The 18,197-nt window shown below is 44.1% G+C and overlaps 3 protein-coding genes across 7 annotated transcripts in view; 1 reads left to right on the forward strand and 2 right to left on the reverse strand.

Annotated features, from left to right (window-relative positions):
- Window positions 1-2,357, reverse strand: part of LOC119876050 (WW domain-containing adapter protein with coiled-coil) — a 38,893-nt gene extending 36,536 nt beyond the window's left edge. The window contains exon 1 of the mRNA XM_038529925.1: window positions 2,328-2,357. The gene's annotated coding sequence lies outside the window, so the exon portion shown is untranslated. The remainder of the gene's footprint in view (window positions 1-2,327) is intronic.
- Window positions 2,358-2,484: 127 nt separating this feature from the next.
- On the reverse strand, window positions 2,485-4,743 carry LOC119876101 (basic proline-rich protein-like). Its single transcript, XM_038532066.1, has one exon. It carries the CDS (start codon window positions 4,741-4,743, stop codon window positions 2,485-2,487), a length of 2,259 nt encoding a protein of 752 aa, XP_038387994.1.
- Window positions 4,744-8,072: 3,329 nt separating this feature from the next.
- The window catches only part of MPP7 (membrane palmitoylated protein 7), a 681,753-nt gene continuing 671,628 nt past the window's right edge, over window positions 8,073-18,197 (forward strand). For 3 of the 5 annotated variants that reach the window (XM_038529945.1, XM_038529946.1, XM_038529947.1), the window contains exons 1-3: window positions 8,073-8,190; window positions 8,876-8,935; window positions 13,087-13,214. The gene's annotated coding sequence lies outside the window, so the exon portion shown is untranslated. Of the gene's footprint in view, window positions 8,191-8,290; window positions 8,322-8,875; window positions 8,936-13,086; window positions 13,215-18,197 lie in introns of all 5 variants that reach the window. The other 2 variants (XM_038529943.1, XM_038529944.1) reach the window with 2 other exon arrangements.

An 18,197-nucleotide genomic window follows, 5' to 3' on the forward strand; every position in this document is an offset into this window, starting at 1 on the left:
AATTAATTAATGTTATTAATTCTTTCAAAGAACCAACTCCTGGTTTTGTTTGATCTGTTCCACAGTTCTTCTGGTCTCGATTTCGTTGAGTTCTGCTCGAATCTTTATTAACTCTCTTCTGCTGGGTGTAGGATCTATTTGCTGTTTTTTTTTTTTTTTCTCTAGGTCCTTTAGGTGTAAGGTTAGCTTTTGTATTTGAGTTCTTTCCAGCTTTTGGATGGCTGCTAGTATTGTGATGTATTTCCCCCTCAGGACTGCTTTTGGTGTATCCCAAAGGTTTTAAATGGTAGTATATTCATTCTCATTAGTTTCCATGAATCTTTTTAATTTCTCCTTAATTTCCTGGTTGACCCTTTCATCTTTTAGCAGGATGGTCCTTAACCTCCACGTGTTTGAAGTCTTTCCAAACTTCTTGTTGTGATTTAGTTCTAATTTCAAGGCATCATGGTCTGAGAATATGCAGGGGACGATCCCAATCTTTGGGTATCGGCTCAGATCCAATTTGTGACCCAGTATGTGGTCTATTCTGGAGAAAGTTCCATGTGCACTTGAGAAGAATGTATTTTCAGTTGAGTTTGGATGTAAAGTTCTGTAGATATCTGTGAAATCCATCTGGTCCAGTGTATCATTTAAAGCTCTCGTTTCTTTGGAGATGTTGTGTTTAGGAAACTATCAAGTGTAGAAAGCGCTAGATTGAAGTCACAAAGTATAAGTGTATTATTATCTAAGTACGTCTTCACTTTGGTTATTAATTGATTGATATATTTGGCAGCCTCCACATTCGCGGCATATATATTGAGGATTGTTAAGTCCTCTTGTTGGATAGATCCTTTAATTATGATATAGTGTCCCTCTTCATCTCTCACTGCGGTCTTCGGGGTACGTTTTAGTTTATCGGATATAAGGATGGCTACCCCTGCTTTCTTTTGAGGACCATTCGAATGGTAAATGGTTCTCCAACCTTTTATTTTCAGGCTGTAGGTGTCCTTCTGTCTAAAATGAGTCTCTTGTAGACAGCAAATAGACGGGTCCTGCTTTTTTATCCAGTCTGAAACCCTGCGCCTTTTGATGGGGTCATTAAGCCCGTTCACGTTCAGAGTTACTATTGAAAGATATGAGTTTAGTGTCATCATGATACTTATTCAGTCCCCGTTTTTGTGGATTGTTCCAGTGGACTTCTTCTTAAAGGGGAATTTTGAGAGTCCCCCTTAAAATTTCTTGCAGAGCTGGTTTGGAGGTCACATATTCTTTCAGTTCCTGCCTGTCTTGTAAGCTCTTTCTTTCTCCTTCCATTCTGATTGAGATCCTTGCTGGATAAAGTATTCTCGGTTGCATGTGTTTCTCATTTAGGACCCTGACTATATCCTGCCAGCCCTTTCTGGCTTGCCAGGTCTCTGTGGAGAGGTCTGCAGTTACTCTAATACTCCTCCCCATAAAAGTCAGGGATTTCTTGTCTCTTGCTGCTTTAAGGATCTTCTCTTTATCTTTGGAATTTGCAAGCTTCACCATTAAATGTCGAGGTGTTGAACAGTTTTTATTCATTTCAGGGGGTGGAATCTCTCTATTTCCTGGATATGAATGCCTGTTTCCCTTCCCAGATTAGCAAAGTTTTCAGATATGATTTGTTCAAATACATATTCTGGGCCTCTGTCACATTTGGCGCCCTCTGGAACCCCAATGAAACGTAGGTTTTTCTTCCTCAGGCTGTCATTTATTTCCCTTAATCTATCCTCATGGTCCTTTACTTGTTTGTCTCTTTTTTCCTCATTTCCCTCTTTGCCATCAACTTGTCTTCTATGTCACTCACTCGTTCTTCTACCTTGTTAACCCTCATCATTAGAACTTCTAGTTTGGATTGTGTCTCATTCAATTGATTTTTAATTTCTGCCTGATTAGCTCTAAATTCTGCAGTCATGAAGTCTCTTGAGTCCTTTTTGCTTTTTTCTAGAGCCACCAGTAGCTTTATAATAATGCTTCTGAATTGGCTTTCTGACATTGAATTGTAATCCAGATTTTGTAACTCTATGGGAGAGAGGATGTTTCTGATTCTTTCTTTTGAGGTGAGGTTTTCCTTCTAGTCATTTTGCTCAGTGCAGAGTGCCCAAAAACATGTTGTATTGGGAAAAGGAGAAAAAGAGAGGAGAGAAAGACGGAAAGAAAGAAAAAAGAAGAAAGAAAAAAGGAAGAAAAAGAGAAGAAAAAGAAAAAAAGAAAGGAAAAAAGGGGTGGGGGAAGCAAACAGAAATAAAAAATAACAACAACAACAACAACAACAAAACAAGGGGGAGTATCGTCTGATTCTGTATCCTGCAAGTCGCTTGTCTTACCCTGGAACTTTCCAGTGCTGCTTGGTCAATAACTTGTTTTTTCCCCTGTCCTTCTCGCTGGTCTTCTGGGGGAGGGTCTATTGTGCTGATTTTCAGTTGTTAGCACTTGGGGGAGCTGCTCAACCCCCTGCCTGGTGCAGGGCTCAGTGGGGGTTGTTTACCCCGTGAGGCCCCAGTGCGCAGGCGCCAGCGAGGGGCTCCCAGCGTGCACTGGGCTCGAGCGCGGTCCCCCGGACTGACGGCCAGCCGACCCTGCGGACAGACGGGCCACAAAGCATGTCGCCCTGCGCCTGCTGAACCGCGAGCGCCCGAGGATGTCAGCGCTGAGGAAGGTGCGAGCCGCGGGGGCCGCGGGCGGGCGCAGGCAGGGACCCCGAGCTGCCGGGGCGACCGGTCGCGGGCTGCGCGGCGGCCTCGTCCCTCGCGGCGCCTGGGTGCCTCGCCGGCGGTGCTTCCCGGACCCTGCACTCCCGCGGCGTGGGTGCCGCGCGGGCTGTGCCGGGCAGACGGGCGGGTTGCAGGAGCTGCGGTGCCTGAGGAGGGGGCGGCGTCCGGCTCCCGCGCGGCAGCGGCGAGGGCCCAGGGGCCCAGGCGGAAGCGGCTCGTGTTTAGGGCAGCGCGAGCGGCGGACAGACGGTCCCTGGACAGCTCGAGAGCCTCCGTCCTCGTCGCCCGAGGCAGCAAGTGCCGGGTCTGTCCTCCGGATGCGGGGCACCGCCCCTGGGGGGACGCGCGCTACCTTCGTGTCGCCCTGGCACCGGCCGCGCAGGCGGCGCTGGGACCGTGGGGCTGCGGGCGAGCTGCACTTGCTGCAGGCTACCGCCGCCTCCAGCGCCAGGGGACCCGCGCCACAGGTGGCATCCGGGGCGGGGCCTGCGCGCCGGCAGGGGCGGGGGAGCGGTGGGGCGGAAGGAACCCCGGACGACGGGGCGCGGCGCTGCCTGGGCTCCCCGCACTTGCCTGGCCCTTCCCCAGGTGCCTCCGCGCGCCGGCCGGCCCCCAGCGCGCCAGGCCTCCTGGGCGCCCAGTGCGCAGGCGCCGGCGGCGGGCTCCGAGCGTGTGCCGGGCTGGAGCGCGGTGGTGCGCGTGGCGGCGGCGGCGGCGGCGGGGGAGCGGTGGGGCGGAAGGACCCCCGGACGGCAGGGCGCGGTGCTGCCTGGGCTCCCCGGTGCGGGTGTGGCCCCTCCCCAGGTGCCTCCGCACTCAGGCCGGCCCCCAGCGTGCGGGGCCTCCCGGTCGACCAGTGCGCAGGCGCCGGCGGGGGGCTCCCAGCGTGCACTGCGCTCGAGCGCGGTCCCCCGGACTGACGGCCAGCCCTGCGGATGGACGGGCCGTGTGCCCTGTCGCCCTGCGCCTGCTGAACTCCGAGCGCCCGAGGATGTCTGCGCTGAGGAAGGTACGGGCCGCGGGCGGGGCGCGGGCAGGGACCCGGAGCTGCAGGGGTGACCGGTCGTGGGCTGCGCGGCGGCCTCGTCCCTCGCGGCGCCTGGGTGCCTCGCCGGCGGTGCTTCCCGGACCCTGCACTCCCGGGGCGTGGGTGCGGCGCGGACTGTTCCGGGCAGACGGGCGGGCTGGAGGAGCTGCGGGGCCTGAGGAGGGGGCGGCGTCCGGCTCCCGCGGGGCAGCGGCGAGGGCCCAGGGGCCCAGGCGGAAGCGGCTCGTGTTTAGGGCAGCGCCAGCGGCGGACAGACGGTCCCTGGACAGCTCGAGAGCCTCCGTCCACGTCGCCCGAGGCAGCAAGTGCCGGGTCTGTCCTCCGGATGCGGGGCACCGCCCCTGGGGGGACGCGCGCTACCTTCCTGTCGCCCTGGCACCGGCCGCGCAGGCGCGCTGGGACCGTGGGGCTGCGGGCGAGCTGCACTTGCTGCAGGCTACCGCCGCCTCCAGCGCCAGGGGACCCGCGCCACAGGTGGCATCCGGGGCGGGGCCTGCGCGCCGGCAGGGGCGGGGGAGCGGTGGGGCGGAAGGATCCCCGGACGCCATGCTCGGCGCTGCCTGGGCTCCCCGCGCTTGCCTGGCCCTTCCCAGGTGCCTCCGCGCGCCGGCTGGCCCCCAGCGCGCCAGGCCTCCGGGGCGCCCAGTGCGCAGGCGCCGGCGGCGGGCTCCGAGCGTGTGCCGGGCTGGAGCGCGGTGGGACGCGTGGCGGTGGCGGCGGCGGCGGCCCCGCGGATTGTCGGCTGGCGGTGCGGATGGACGGACGGGCCACAAAGCATGTCGCCCTTCGCCTGCTGAACTCAGAGCGCTCGAGGATGTCGGCGCTGAGGAAGGTGCGAGCCGCCGGGGCCGCGGGCGGGGCGCGGGCTGCACGCGGCGCCCTCCTCCCTCGCCCGGGCTGGCTGTCTCGCTGGCGGGGCCTCCCGGACCACGCGCTGCCGGGGCGTGGGTGCGGCGCAGGGTGCGATGGGCTGGTTTTCATGATCTCCTAGTACTTATCTGTTGCTTTTTAAAATTTTTTCCTTGTTGATGGTTTTGAAAAGCCATAGTTTAAATATCGGGGCCGTATAATTAAAAAGAAATCGATTATCTTCAGAAGTTGATTTTTTAGATGTGGTTTCTGTTTCATTTGTAAAAGGTTTTACTTATTGATTTGTGAGAGAGACAGAGAGAGGCAGAGACACAGGCAGAGGGAGAAGCAGGCTCCCCATAGGAAGCCCAATGTGGGGCTGGGTCCTGGGCCAGAATCAGCCCTGAGCCAAAGTTAGACACTCAGCTTCTTAATCACCCAGATGTCCCTGTGTTTCCTATTTTAACTTAGATAATAAGGCATATGTCATCAATCTCAAAGTGATTTGCTATTTGGTTACTCCCCCAGACGCCTTTCAGGTTTCATCCAAAGATTAGAAATTATAGGGATCTTTCACTTTATGTGTTTTATGCGGACGCTTATTCCTCTGCTCCTCTTGGTGGTTCATTCGAGATCCAAACTTTTTGAAGTGGAGTAAAGGTATAGACAGAATTCTAGTAAGGGGCAGTTGCCACTTGAGGAAGTCTTAAGAAATCACTTTATTATTCTTTAAAACTCTTTTTTTTTAAGATTTTATTCATTCCTAAGAGAGCCACACAGAGACAGAGAGAGAGAGTTAGAGACACAGGCAGAGGGAGAAGCAGGCTCCATGCAGGGAGTCCATCAAGCCCTGGCCCAAAGGCAGTGCTAAACTGCTGAGCCACCCGGGCTGCCCAATTTTTAAAATGTTTTTATCAGGGACGCCTGGGTGGCTCAGTGCTGAAGCGTCAGCCTTCAGCCCAGGGTGTGATCCTGGAGTCCCGGGATCGAGTCCCACTTTGGGCTGCCTGCATGGAGCCTGCTTCTCTTTCTGCCTATGTCTCTGCCTCTCTCTCTCTCTCTCTCTGTCCGTCTCATGAATAAATAAAATCTTTTATAAATTCATCAAATGCCTCTTTTGTGCCAACCACAGGACTACGTGCCTTGTTCCCTTGCATTCTTATAACAATGTTAACCACCACTTCTCCTCTTGCTTTAACTGTACTTTGAGATAACTGTGGATTCATGTGTTGGAAGACATAATACAGATCCCGTGTACCCTTGACCCTGCTTCCTCCAGTGTTGACATCTCGCATAGTTATGGTAACCACGTGGGTACATCGTCACTGATGCAGTCCCTTAGGCTTTTTCAGATTTTACCTGTGTTATATGCACACACTTGTGTATCTGCATACGTATGTATATTTTTTCCTGTCCAGTTTACTATAGGTGTAGATTCCGTTTCTTTTGAACATATGGAAAGAAGGCTGAGGTAAGTTATGGGGGGTAAATGAAGTATAGACCTGGTTTGAATCTAGGTCTGTTTGACTCAGAGTTTTGATTTTTCAATAGCAGTAGTGATGGACACTCCTGGGTGGTGCAGTGGGTTTTGTGTCTGACTTTTGGTCTCAGCTCCAGCCATGATCAGGGTCATGATTTGGAGCTTCGTGTCAAGCTCCATGCTGAGCGTGGAGTCTGCTTAAGATTCTGTCTCCCTCTGCCCCTGTCCCCTGCCTCTCTGTAAAATAAATTAATCCTAAAAAAAATAATAGTCCTGATGAATAACAGGAATAACAACAATAGCTGAAGCTCACTAAGTTACATATGAAATAGACTATTTACCATATGCCGGGGCTGTTCTAATACATTACCTCAGTTATTGCCCCCCCCCCCAGAACTATACCTCATAAATTATGTTATAGTTGAACTAGTATTATTAATTAAACTAACCATATTTCCAAGGAACAAGGAATTCCTTTTGTTGCTCCTAAATCAATAATAAAATAGCGAAATTCTACCTCCTTTTTACCTAATTTTCAATTTGAACCTCTGACCTTAATCGCTGATCTTGGCAATTGTCATGTTTTTAAAGTTGTGTGTATCTGTGTACGTGTAAAGTGAGACCTGCATTATTATACATCGAATTATGTTGGGACACCTTACAAATAGTTTTATGAAATCATCAATAAGAGCTAGCTTAGGCATGATGCCAGGTTTTTAAAGGAATAAGTGTAAATCATCAAGAATACTTAAGAATGTAATAGGGAGACATTTTCTTCCCCCTAAAGTAGAATAGATCTTTTTGGCCACATGCAGTCCCAGGAATGTTTGAGTTTAACGTCTCATGTTACAGATCCAGCTTTCCAAGGCAAAGCGAATACATTTGGTGAATGATCACTGATTATTAGAATATGATAATACTTTAGGAAGATAATAGATAGACTAATCAGCAGGCCATAATTTATGATTCTTTGCTAGTTACATATCTTGTAAAGCTGTCCCTGTGATGAACAGCAGCACTTCAGAGCAGGAATAACAGCATGCTCCTGTGTCGTAGATCCCAGGAGGTTTCGGTGCTCTTGTAGACAGCAGACAGAAATAAAAGGAAGTTTCTCCTTTTTACCTCGTATAATCCCACTGGAAAGTGAAACGTGTGCTGAGAGTTGATACTTCTTCTAGGTCACCTCCCTGAAGAGGCCCCGGGCAGGCACTGTCGTAACAGTTCTTGGACAGGAGTCTGATGGGCCCCAAAGGAGGTGGGAGGGTTTCTGCAACAGGCTACTGGTGGAACAGGGTGCTACTGTCTAGCCCCAGGAAGCTTCTAGTGAGGAGGGCCCCGAGGAACCTGCATCCTTTTCCTTAACTCTTTCAGAGGGTACGGCATACGCCCAGATTGGAGTTAAAGGTAAACTCAGTTCTGTGTAGCTTGTGGTTGTTGCTTTTTGAAAAATGAGCAGCTACAAGAAAGCAACACCACGTATGGCTTAATAGGCCTTAGCTTTTTGGAACTTGAATTTGGATGTAGATAACGCAAATGGTTTTGAAGCTATATATCATTAGGAACTCTTTGGAAACCACAAAACCTTTTTAATGGGCCACTCTATCAATTTTCTGCTCTTCTAAGGAGTTTTTCCTATTCATGACTCCTTTTGATCTTTGGCTAACACTGAGGCAAATGTAGTGACGATTTAGTTTTCTTCTTCCTCTGAAAGCTTGTACACGTTTTCTGCCTCGGGTTGTGTCCGCTTGGATGCCTGGAGAATGTTGACAAAGGAAAGGTTAGGCTAGCCTGTTGATGCTACATATTTGGGCTTTAAAAATCAAAAAGGGTCCTTGGCTTCCGCGGAGAAGCATTCTGCTTGATGGCCCAGATTACTGATCCAGTAAAAACGACATGTTCCAGCCATCCTTCACACACACCTTAAGTGAAATTAATGAGATCACTCTATGGTTACGCTTTGTGTTTTATTTTCACTTTCTAGGTCTGTATGAGCTGTTGGCTGTTGTGCAGGCCGGCTGGGGCCACGTGTGGACAGCCAGGAAGACCTGACCTTCCTCTGGGATATGTTTGGTGAGAAAAGCCTGCATTCACCGGTAAAGGTAAAACCATGCTGATGTCAGATTCTCTTGGTGGGAAAACATATGGAAAAATATTTTGTCATCTCATGCTTTGTTCTGTCCTCCCCTACTCTCTATGCAGAAGTTACTCGTCGAGCACCATTTTCCTTTAGGTTAGTGATTTCTGAATTGTATTCATGAAACATTTCCTTAATGTGTGACCAAAAAGCTATTCCCTTTTTCATTTTCACTTTGATTTCGCTACTCTAGATTTTTGTTTATTATGTGTGAATCTGGATCTCAAAAGAAATTCTCTCAACATTTCTTCTTTGTCATATTTGCTCTAGATTATTTTTTTCATATTTGCCGTTTACTCAATTTAAGAAGTTTCCGTTTATTCTTTGTAAAATGACTTTTTAAATGACTAGCCATTGGACTTTGTCAAGTGCTTTTTATTTATTTATTGTAATGATCATATGATTTGTTTCCTGTCAGTCTCAACATAGGAAAGTTCATTGGTTTTTGACATTTTTTTTTTTTTACTGATTTTTGACTGTTCAACTGGCTATCATTGGACTATTATTTGAGATAACCTAATTTGTTCATGATTTGTTCTCCTTTACATATAATCTGCTGGAGTTAGTTGACTCCTAGTTTATTTAGAACTTTAATGTCTCCTTTTATGAGACTTCAGCCCATAATTTTGCTTTCTTATCTCTCTCATCAGATCTTCACAATATCCTGGGTAGCCTTATGTTGTGAGGTGGAAGTCTCTACTCTTCTGTGGGTAAGTTTATGAAAGACTGAAGTTCGTTTGTCCTTTAGCAGAACTGACTTGTTGGGTTCCTTGGGCCTGGATGTTTTCTTTTTGATAAGGATATTGGTAACTATTTTAAAGATGACAAGAACGTTTAGGCTTTCTATTTCTTCTTGATTAGTTTTAATGATTCATATTTTTCTAAGATTTGGTCCATTTCAACTACATTGTCAAATTTCTGAAAAGGTTGCTTATAATATTTCACATGTGCAGTTTCTATGCTAATTGTTTTTCTTCTTGGTCCTGATATTGGTACTTATTGCCCTTTCTTCTCTTTCCTCAATATTGCCAGAGTTTTGGCATTAGTCTTTTTAGATATAAACCTTTGGCCTTATTAATTTTCCTCATTGTATATTAGTTTTTATTTCATTGACTTTTTTAAAAAAATTCTTTTTCTTGTTATGAACGTTTGTTCATAAATTTTCAACCTTCTTCTTTTCCTAACGTTAGCATTTAAGGCCATTTCTCCCAAGGTACTGGTTTTCTTAACTTAGAATCATTTTGTAGTTGCTTACTTAGACTTTTCTTGAATTTACAAATAAGGATTTTTTTAATCTATCTTGTTCCTGATTTCTACCTTAATTGCTTTGAGGTCAGAAAACCTAATTTGCATTATTTCAGTCCTTTGAAATGTGTTTACACTTTACGGCCAGCTACATATTCAATATCTGTAATGTATCCTGTCTGTGTCTAAAAAGAAGGTATATTCTGCAGTCATTAAGTATAGTTTTCTGTATGTGTCTGTAGATCAAGTTTGTAAACCTATTCAAATATTCTGTGTTTTCACTGATTTTTGTTCGTTTATTCTCTGTTACCAAGAGAAGTATGGTAAAAAAGTTTCCCATTATGACCATGGTTTTCTTCTTGCAGTTCTGTTCAGTTTTTTTTTTGTGTTTTTTTTTTTTAATTTAATTCATTTATCGGACACTGAAGAAGCAGGAGGAGTGACAGGCAGAGAGAGAGAGAGAGGGAGAAGCAGGCTCCCCCCTGGAGCAAGGACCCTGATGTGGGCCTTGATTCCAGGACCCTGGAATCTTGTCGGGAGTTGAAGGCAGGTGCTTAACCGGCTGAGCCACCCAGGCTCCCTCTGTTCATTTTTTGTTGTATATATTTAAATTTGTTATTAAATATAAATTTGTTATTTTGCTGGTGAATTACTACACTTTATACTTTTTAATAGAGTTTATTTTAAAGTAGATATGTTTTTGTTGCCATTTGCAGGATATCTTTTCCTATCCTTTTATTGTCAACTCTTCCATATTCCTGCTTTATTACAGCTTTTGTGAATTACAGTTGGATCTTTCTGAGGTAACAAGTCAGAAGTCTTTACTTTCAGCTAGAATATCTTCACTACAGTTCATTATGACGTATGATCTTTATAATTTAAAATCTGACGTATTTTGTGTTTTCTTGTCCTGATTTTTCTTTGTTTCTTTTGGATTGGTTAGGGTTTTCCCTGCATACAGTTGAGAAGTTAAAACATTCTCTTTCTGTTATTTGAGTGGCTACCTTAGAAATTATGACATGAATCCTTTATTATAAAATCCTATCTTAATCTGTCTATTGTCATCTGGAAAAGATCCAGAAATCTTAGCGCACTTTTGCCCCATATACTTTCCTGCCAACTTCAGTGCTATTGTGTCCTGTATTTTAATTCTCTCTAGAAAACAAACAGAAAAACAAAAACCCCTCACAACCTTGAAGACATCCTTATTTTGCTTTACATCAACGTCATTATTCATTTAGTATAACCACCATTTTGTTTGTTCTAGTCCCAATCTTACAGCTCAGCCTTGTCATCCAGGCTGATTTTTCACCTGTTTAATGTAAAAAAGCTCTAGAATCTCCTGTATTGAGGGTTTGTGGCTATCAAACTATGTCTTTCAGTGAATCAGTACATGTTTTTATTTCCTTCCATTTTTTTTTTCGTTTTATTAAATTATAATCGATATATGACACACTAGTTTCAGGCGTGCAACATAAAATTTGGCATTTGTATATCTTGCACAATGAACACCATAGTAAGTCTAGTTAACATCTCTCTGCATGCACAGTCACACCATTTGTTTTCTTGTGCTAAGAACTTTTCAGACGTATTTTCTGAAAACAACTTTCAAATTTGCAATACGTTATTATTGACTATAGTCACCATGCTGTGCGTGAATTCATTTTGTAAGAGGATGATGGGACTCTTGATCCCCTTTATCCGTTTTTACCCACACAGCCTCACCCCCTTCCCTTTTGGCAACCACCCATGTATTCTCTGTATTTCTGACTTTATTTGTTGTTTAGTTTCAGGTATAAGTTAAATCATACCATATCTGTCTTTCTCTTTCTGACTTTTTTCACTTAGCATAATACCCTTCAGATTCATGCCAGTTGCAAATGGCTAATTTATTTTATGGCTGAATAGTATTCCTTTTTTTTTTTTTTTTTTTTTTGCTGAATAGTATTCGTGTGTGTGTGTGTGTGTGTGTGTGTGTGTAAATCTTTTCCCATTCATCCCTCAAAGGAAGGACACTTTGGTTATTTCCATATCTTGGCTATTGTAAATAATGCTGCAGTGAACATAGAGGTACATGTATCCTTTTGAATCTTCAGATAAATACCCAAAAGTGGAATTGCAGGATCATGTGGGGGTTGTATTTTTAAGTTTTTGACTGTTCTCCAGATTATTTTCTGTGGTGGCTGCACCAATTTACAACCTCACCAACGGTGCACTAGGGTCCCCCTTTGCCCACAGCCTCATCAGTACTTATTTTTTCTTGTCTTTCTGATATTGGCCTTTCTCAGAGGTGTGAAGCGATATCTCACTGTGATTTTGATTTGCATTACTCTGATGATTTGTGATGTTGAGCATCTTCCCGTGTGCCTGTTGGTGATCTGTATGTCGTCTTTGGGAAAACGTCTATTCAGATCCTCTGTCCATTTTTTAATATTGAATTGTTTGTTTCTTGTTGATATTGAGCTATATGAATTTCTGTATATATTTTGGCTGTTAACCCCTTATTGGATAGAATTGGCAGTTCTTCCTTCTATTCGGTAGATTGCCTTTTTTGTTGTTGATGATTTCCTTTGCTGTGCAGAAGCTTTTTAGTTTTATGTTATCTCAATTTTGTTTTGTTTTGTTTTGTTTTTTGATGCCACTGCCTTTGGAATCATAAGATCCAAAAAGGAAAAAAAAAAAATCTCCAAGAGCGATGTCAGAGAGCTTACGACCCATGTTTTCTTCTAGGAGTTTAATGATTTCAGGATTTTCATTCCAGTCTTTAATCCATTTTGAGTTAATTTCTTTGTATGGTGTGAGATGATGGCCCAGTTTCAGTCTTTTATATGTAGGTGTCTAGGTTTCCCAGCACCATTTATTGAAGAGATTGTCTTTCTCCATTGTATATTCTTGCCTCTTTTCTTGTAAAGTAATTGGCCTTATATGCCTAGGTTTATTTCGGGGCTCTCTTTTCTGTCCCACGAATCTGTGTGTGTGTTTTTATGCCAATACCATACATTTTGATTACTTTAGTTGTTAGATACTACAGCTTGAATTCAAGGAGTGTAATGTCTCAGACTTGTCCTTTCTCAAGATTTGCTTTGGCTGCTTGGGATCTTTTGTGGTTCTATACAAATCTTACGATTGTTGTATTTCTGTGAAAAATGCCACTAGAATTTCAATAGAGATTGCCTTGACTCTGTAGATTGCTCTGGTCAGTATGGACATTTTTGCAATATTCTTCATGAGCATGGAATATCTTTCCACTTATTAGTGTCATTGTCTCTCCTCAGTGTCCTATAGTTTTCAGAGTATAGATCATTCACCTCCTTGGTTAAATTTATTCTTGGGTATTTTTTCATGCAATTTTAAATGGGATTTGTTTTCTTAGTCTCTCTTCCTGATAGTTTGTTGTTGGTGTACACAAGTGTGACAGAATTGTGTATATCAGTTTTGTACCTGCAACTTTACTGAATTTATTTAGAAATAAGGTTAGAACTAATGTTCTAACAGTCTTTTTTTTCCACAGAGTCGTTAGGGTTTTCTGTGTATAAAATTGTATCATCTACAAATAGTGATGGTTTTACTTCTTCCTTTACAATTTGGTTCCAATTTCTTTCTTTTTCCTTCCTAGCTGCTGTGGCCAAGACTTCCAATACTGTGTTAGCATCCTCGCCTTGTTCCTGATGTTAAGCAGGAAGCTTTTCCCTGTTGAGCATGATGCTAGCTGTGCACTGGTTATACGTGGCCTTACATTTTGAGGTACATTTGGTCTATACCCACTTTGTTGAGTTTTTCTGGGGTTTAATCCTGGTCTTTCATTGGGAACATGTTTATCTGTTTCCTCATGTTGCCTGACTTTGTATGTATGTATGTCTTTGTGTTAGGTGAAACAGCTATCTCTTCTAGTCCTGAAGGTGTGGCTGTGTGTGGGTGAACATTTTTGTTTATAGTAACCTTGCTTCAGTGTTTGGTTGTCTCTCATACTGTTTCCCCAATTATTCTAGACCTGTGGGGCTCACAAACACAATCCACCCTGGCCCCAGAGTCTCATATTCAGTAGGCATCCCCTGTGTGGGTTGCATGTACCTGCTGGCTTGGAGGCCTCTGGCAGTGGGAGTGTAACTAGAGGTCAGGGCACTGGCCTCCTGCTTCTGGCAGGGCCGTGGCAGCAGTATGGAGGGGGAAGGAGGTACTAGAAGGTTATGGGAATGCAAAAATAGCTCCTGCCAGCATTGGCAGTAGCAAGGTAGAGAAAGCGTAAATATGGCACCCTCCGGTATCTTTTGTCTTTGGAGGGAATCTGAGTGGGCTTTTGCCCTTCTGGTAGATGCTTTAAGATTAGCAAATGGAACCCCTTCACATCTGGTCTAGGCTCCTTTCAAACTGGTGCTTTTGTACTGGGTCCTGAGGCAAATGAGTCTGATTGTGAGCCCTGTAAAAGCAGAGCCTGCACTCAGTACAGCCCTAGGAGTCTCCTGGACGGAAGCTCCACTGGTTTCCAAAGCCAGGTGCTTTGGGGGCTGTCTGTCTGGTGCATCTCCCATGGGTCATGGTGCCTGATGTGTAGTACAGATTCCCTCCCTCAGGGAGGGGTTCTGTATTTGTGCAACCCCTCCTCCATAGGTCGTTGCATGGGGGGAGGTGAGGTTTTCGGCAAAAATACAACTACATCTGTCTCTCCTCCCTGTCTGTTTAATTCTTCGTTGTGGAGTAGCTGTCCTGCTCAGAGATAATTGTTTTATATGTAGCTGTAGATATATTGTGTCTGTTGAGGGAAAGGATTTCAGAAGTTTTTATGTGACTATCTTGAATGATCTCCCTGTTTGCCTGTGTTCTTTTTTTTTTTTTTTTTAGATTTTATTTATTTAGTCGTGAGAGAGGCAGACACACAGGCAGAGGGAGAAGCAGGCTCCAAGCAGGGAGCCCAACAAGGGACTTGATCCCAGGACCTCGACCCAGGCCACCTGCGTCTTCTTGAATGGCATTTTTAGTAAGCAAAGAATGGTAGGTAGGCTCTTGTTACCTATCTGTGTATCTATCTATCTATCTATCTATCATCTATCTATTTATATTTCAGTATAGTGAAAGATGATGAAATGATTATTCCTAAAATTTCTAGTTAGAGGTCAGCTGTCAGGATCTCTGATTTGAAGTAATCTTTCAAAGCATGTTTTTTTCCTCTGGCTCTTTTAAAGACTTCAATACATACATAACTTTTTTTCTTTTAAATAAGTTCTGTTTACTTCTTTTAAAAATGTTCGGCCCAAGTGTGGCAGGATACAAAATCAATGCCCAGAATTCAGTGGCATTTCTGTACACTAACAATGAGACTGAAGAAAGAGAAATTACGGAGTCAATCCCTTTTACAATTGCACCCAAAAGCATAAGATGCCTAGGAATAAACCTAACCAAATAGGTAAAGGATGTATACCCTAAAAACTACAGAACACTTCTGAAAGAAAGTGAGGAAGACACAAAGTGATGGAAAAATACTCCATGCTCAAGGATTGGAAGAATTAATATTGTGAAAATGTCAGTGATCACCCAAGGCAATTTACACGTTTATTTTTATTTATTTTTTAATTTTTATTTACTTATGATAGTCACACAGAGAGAGAGAGAGAGGCAAAGACACAGGCAGAGGGAGAAGCAGGCTCCATGCACCGGGAGCCCGATCCCGGGTCTCCAGGATCACGCCCTGGGCCAAAGGCAGGTGCTAAACCGCTGTGCCACCCAGGGATCCCAATTTACACGTTTAATACAATCCCTATCAAAATGCCATGGACTTCTTCAGAGAGTTGGAACAAATTATTATAAGATTTGTGTGGGGGATCCCTGGGTGGCGCAGCGGTTTGGCGCCTATCTTTGGCCCAGGGCGCGATCCTGGAGACCCGGGATCGAATCCCACATCGGGCTCCCGAGGCATGGAGCCTGCTCCTCCCTCTGCCTGTGTCTCCGCCTCTCTCTCTCTCTCTCTGTGTGTGACTATCATAAATAATAAATAAAAAAAATTAAAAAAAAAAAAAGATTTGTGTGGAATCTGAAAAAACCCCAAATAGCCAGGGGAATCTTAAAAAAGAAAACCATAGCCATGGGCATCACAATGCCAGATTTCAGGTTGTACTACAAAGCCGTGGTCATCAAGACAGTGTGGTACTGGCACAAAAACAGACACATAGATCAATGGAACAGAAATGAGAATCCAGAAGTGGACCCTCAACTTTATGGTCAACTAATATTTGACAAAGGAGGAAAGACTATCCACTGGAAAAAAGACAGTCTCTTCAGTAAATGGTGCTGGAAAATTGGACATCCACATGCAGAAGAATGAAACTAGACCACTCTCTTGCACCATATACAAAGATAAAATGATGAAAGATCTAAATGTGAAACAAGAATCCATCAAAATCCTAGAGGAAAACATAGGCAACTCCCTTTTCGAACTTGGCCACAGTAACTTCTTGCAAGATACATCCATGAAGGCAAGAGAAACAAAAGCAAAAATGAACTATGGGGACTTCATCAAGGTAAGAAGCTTTTGCACAGCAAAAGATACAGTCAACAAAACTAAAAGACAACTACAGAATGGGAGAAGATATTTGCAAATGACTTCTCAGTTAAAGGCCTAGTATCCAAGATCTGTAAAGAACTTCTTAAACTCAACAGCAAAGAAACAAACAATCCAATCAAGATACGGGCAAAAGACATGAACAGAAATCTCACAGAGGAAGACACAGACATGGCCAAGAAGCACATGAGAAAATGCTCCGCATCACTGGCCATCAGAGAAATACAAATCAAAACCACAATGAGATGCCACCTCACACCAGTGAGAATGGGGAAGATTAACAAGGCAGGAAACCACAAAAGTTGGAGAGGATGCGGAGAAAAGGGAACCCTCTTGCACTGTTGGTAGGAATGTGCAATGGTGCAGCCACCCTGGAAAACTGTGTGGAGGTTCCTCAAAGAGTTAAAAATAGACCTTCCCTAGGACCCAGCAATTGCACTGCTAGGGATTTATCCCAAAGATACAAATGCAATGAAATGCCAGGACACTTGCACCTCGATGTTTCTAGCAGCCGTGTCCACAATAGCTAAACTGTGGAAGGAGCCTCAGTGTCCATCGAAAGATGAATGGGTAAAGAAGATGTGGTTTATGTATACAATGGAATATTACTCAGCCATTAGAAATGACCAATACCCATCATTTGTTTCGACGTGGATGGACCTGGAGGGTATTATGCTGTGTGAAATAAGTCCATCGGAGAAGGACAAACATTTTATGGTCTCATTCATTTGGGGAATATAAAAAATAATGAAAGGGATTAAAGGGGAAAGAAAAAATGAGTGGGAAATATCAGAAAGGGAGACAGAACATGACAGACTCCTAACTCTGGGAAACGAACTAGGGGTAGTTGAAGGGGAGGTGGGTGGCAGGTGGGGGTAACTGGGTGGCGGGCACTGATGGGGGCACTTACTTGATGGGATGAGCACTGAGTGTTATTCTGTATGGTGGCAAATTGAGCACCAATAAAAAATAAATTTATTAAAAAAAAAAGAAAAAAAATGTTTGGCCAACATTCAAATTGTTTATACCATAGGCTCATCTTAAGAAACCTGGTTAACCTTTATTTCCAACATCAAAAGCATGAAGTTCCATTCTTAAAGCAGTAGATTCGAAAGAAGAAAGGTTTTGACTATATCACTGCAATATTGCCACTTGCAGAAGCCCTTTGAAGTAACTAGAATGGACTTTATTGGCCTTGCCAATGTCCTACAAATGTTTTGTTTTCATATTTCATTTAAAACATGAATTATTTTTCCCTTTTGATATTGAGTGTATTTCATCATGGAAAATCAGCATCTTCAACTTGCTCTTTTTTCTTCAAATGGCTTCCAAAATGAGGTATACTCTGGAGTTTTGAATGGATCATGTTTTTATTTTTACAGTTCTCTTCCATAGCAAATCAAGCTCATTAGGTATGTGGCTGACCGCAAGCTGTTCTGTGTGAACAGAAAGCAGCGTGTGATTTGGCATTTGGATACAACTTTTGTTGGGGGGAGATCAGTACATAGAGCTTCATTCTTAAATTAAACCAGGACACTTGTTCTTGTCCTTGTTACTGCTCCTCAAGTATTTATGAATGAAGCAAAAAGTCGTCTTCATGTAATAATGGGTTTTCATTTTTATTTAATTTTTATTTAATTTTTAAGATTTTATTTATTCATGAGAGACACACAGAGCGAGAGAGAGGCAGAGACACAGGCAGAGGGTGAAGCAGACTCCAAGCAGGGAGCCAGATGTCGGACTCGATCCCCGGTCCCCAGGATCAGGCCCTGGACCGAAGCTGGCGCTAAACTGCAGAGCCACCCGGGCTGCCCTGGATTTTTCATTTTTAAACAGGAAAATCACTTAGTGGCATTTCTCACAGTAGCTCTTAGAGGTGGGCTTTCACTTCTGTTCTATTAATAGTTTTCTTGTAAGGTAAATATCTGCTAGCATACTTACTACATGTTAGCCAGTGACTCTGCTACATTGCGTACTCTTGCTATTACAAAAAGCCCAACCGTCATTTCTCCTTTTGTTGAGTTTTTCAAATGAATGGCTTTATTTATTACAGTGGGTAATAGCAGTAGACTTTCCTGCAGTGACTGTACTGTACTGTATGTATTCAATAAATACTGTTAATTGGTGACAGAAATTTATACACAAAAGAAGCAGGTGAATCAGACTAGACCAGA

This window comes from Canis lupus, chromosome 2 (genome assembly GCF_011100685.1).
Source record: "Canis lupus familiaris isolate Mischka breed German Shepherd chromosome 2, alternate assembly UU_Cfam_GSD_1.0, whole genome shotgun sequence".
In the NCBI taxonomy this organism is placed as follows: domain Eukaryota; kingdom Metazoa; phylum Chordata; class Mammalia; order Carnivora; family Canidae; genus Canis; species Canis lupus.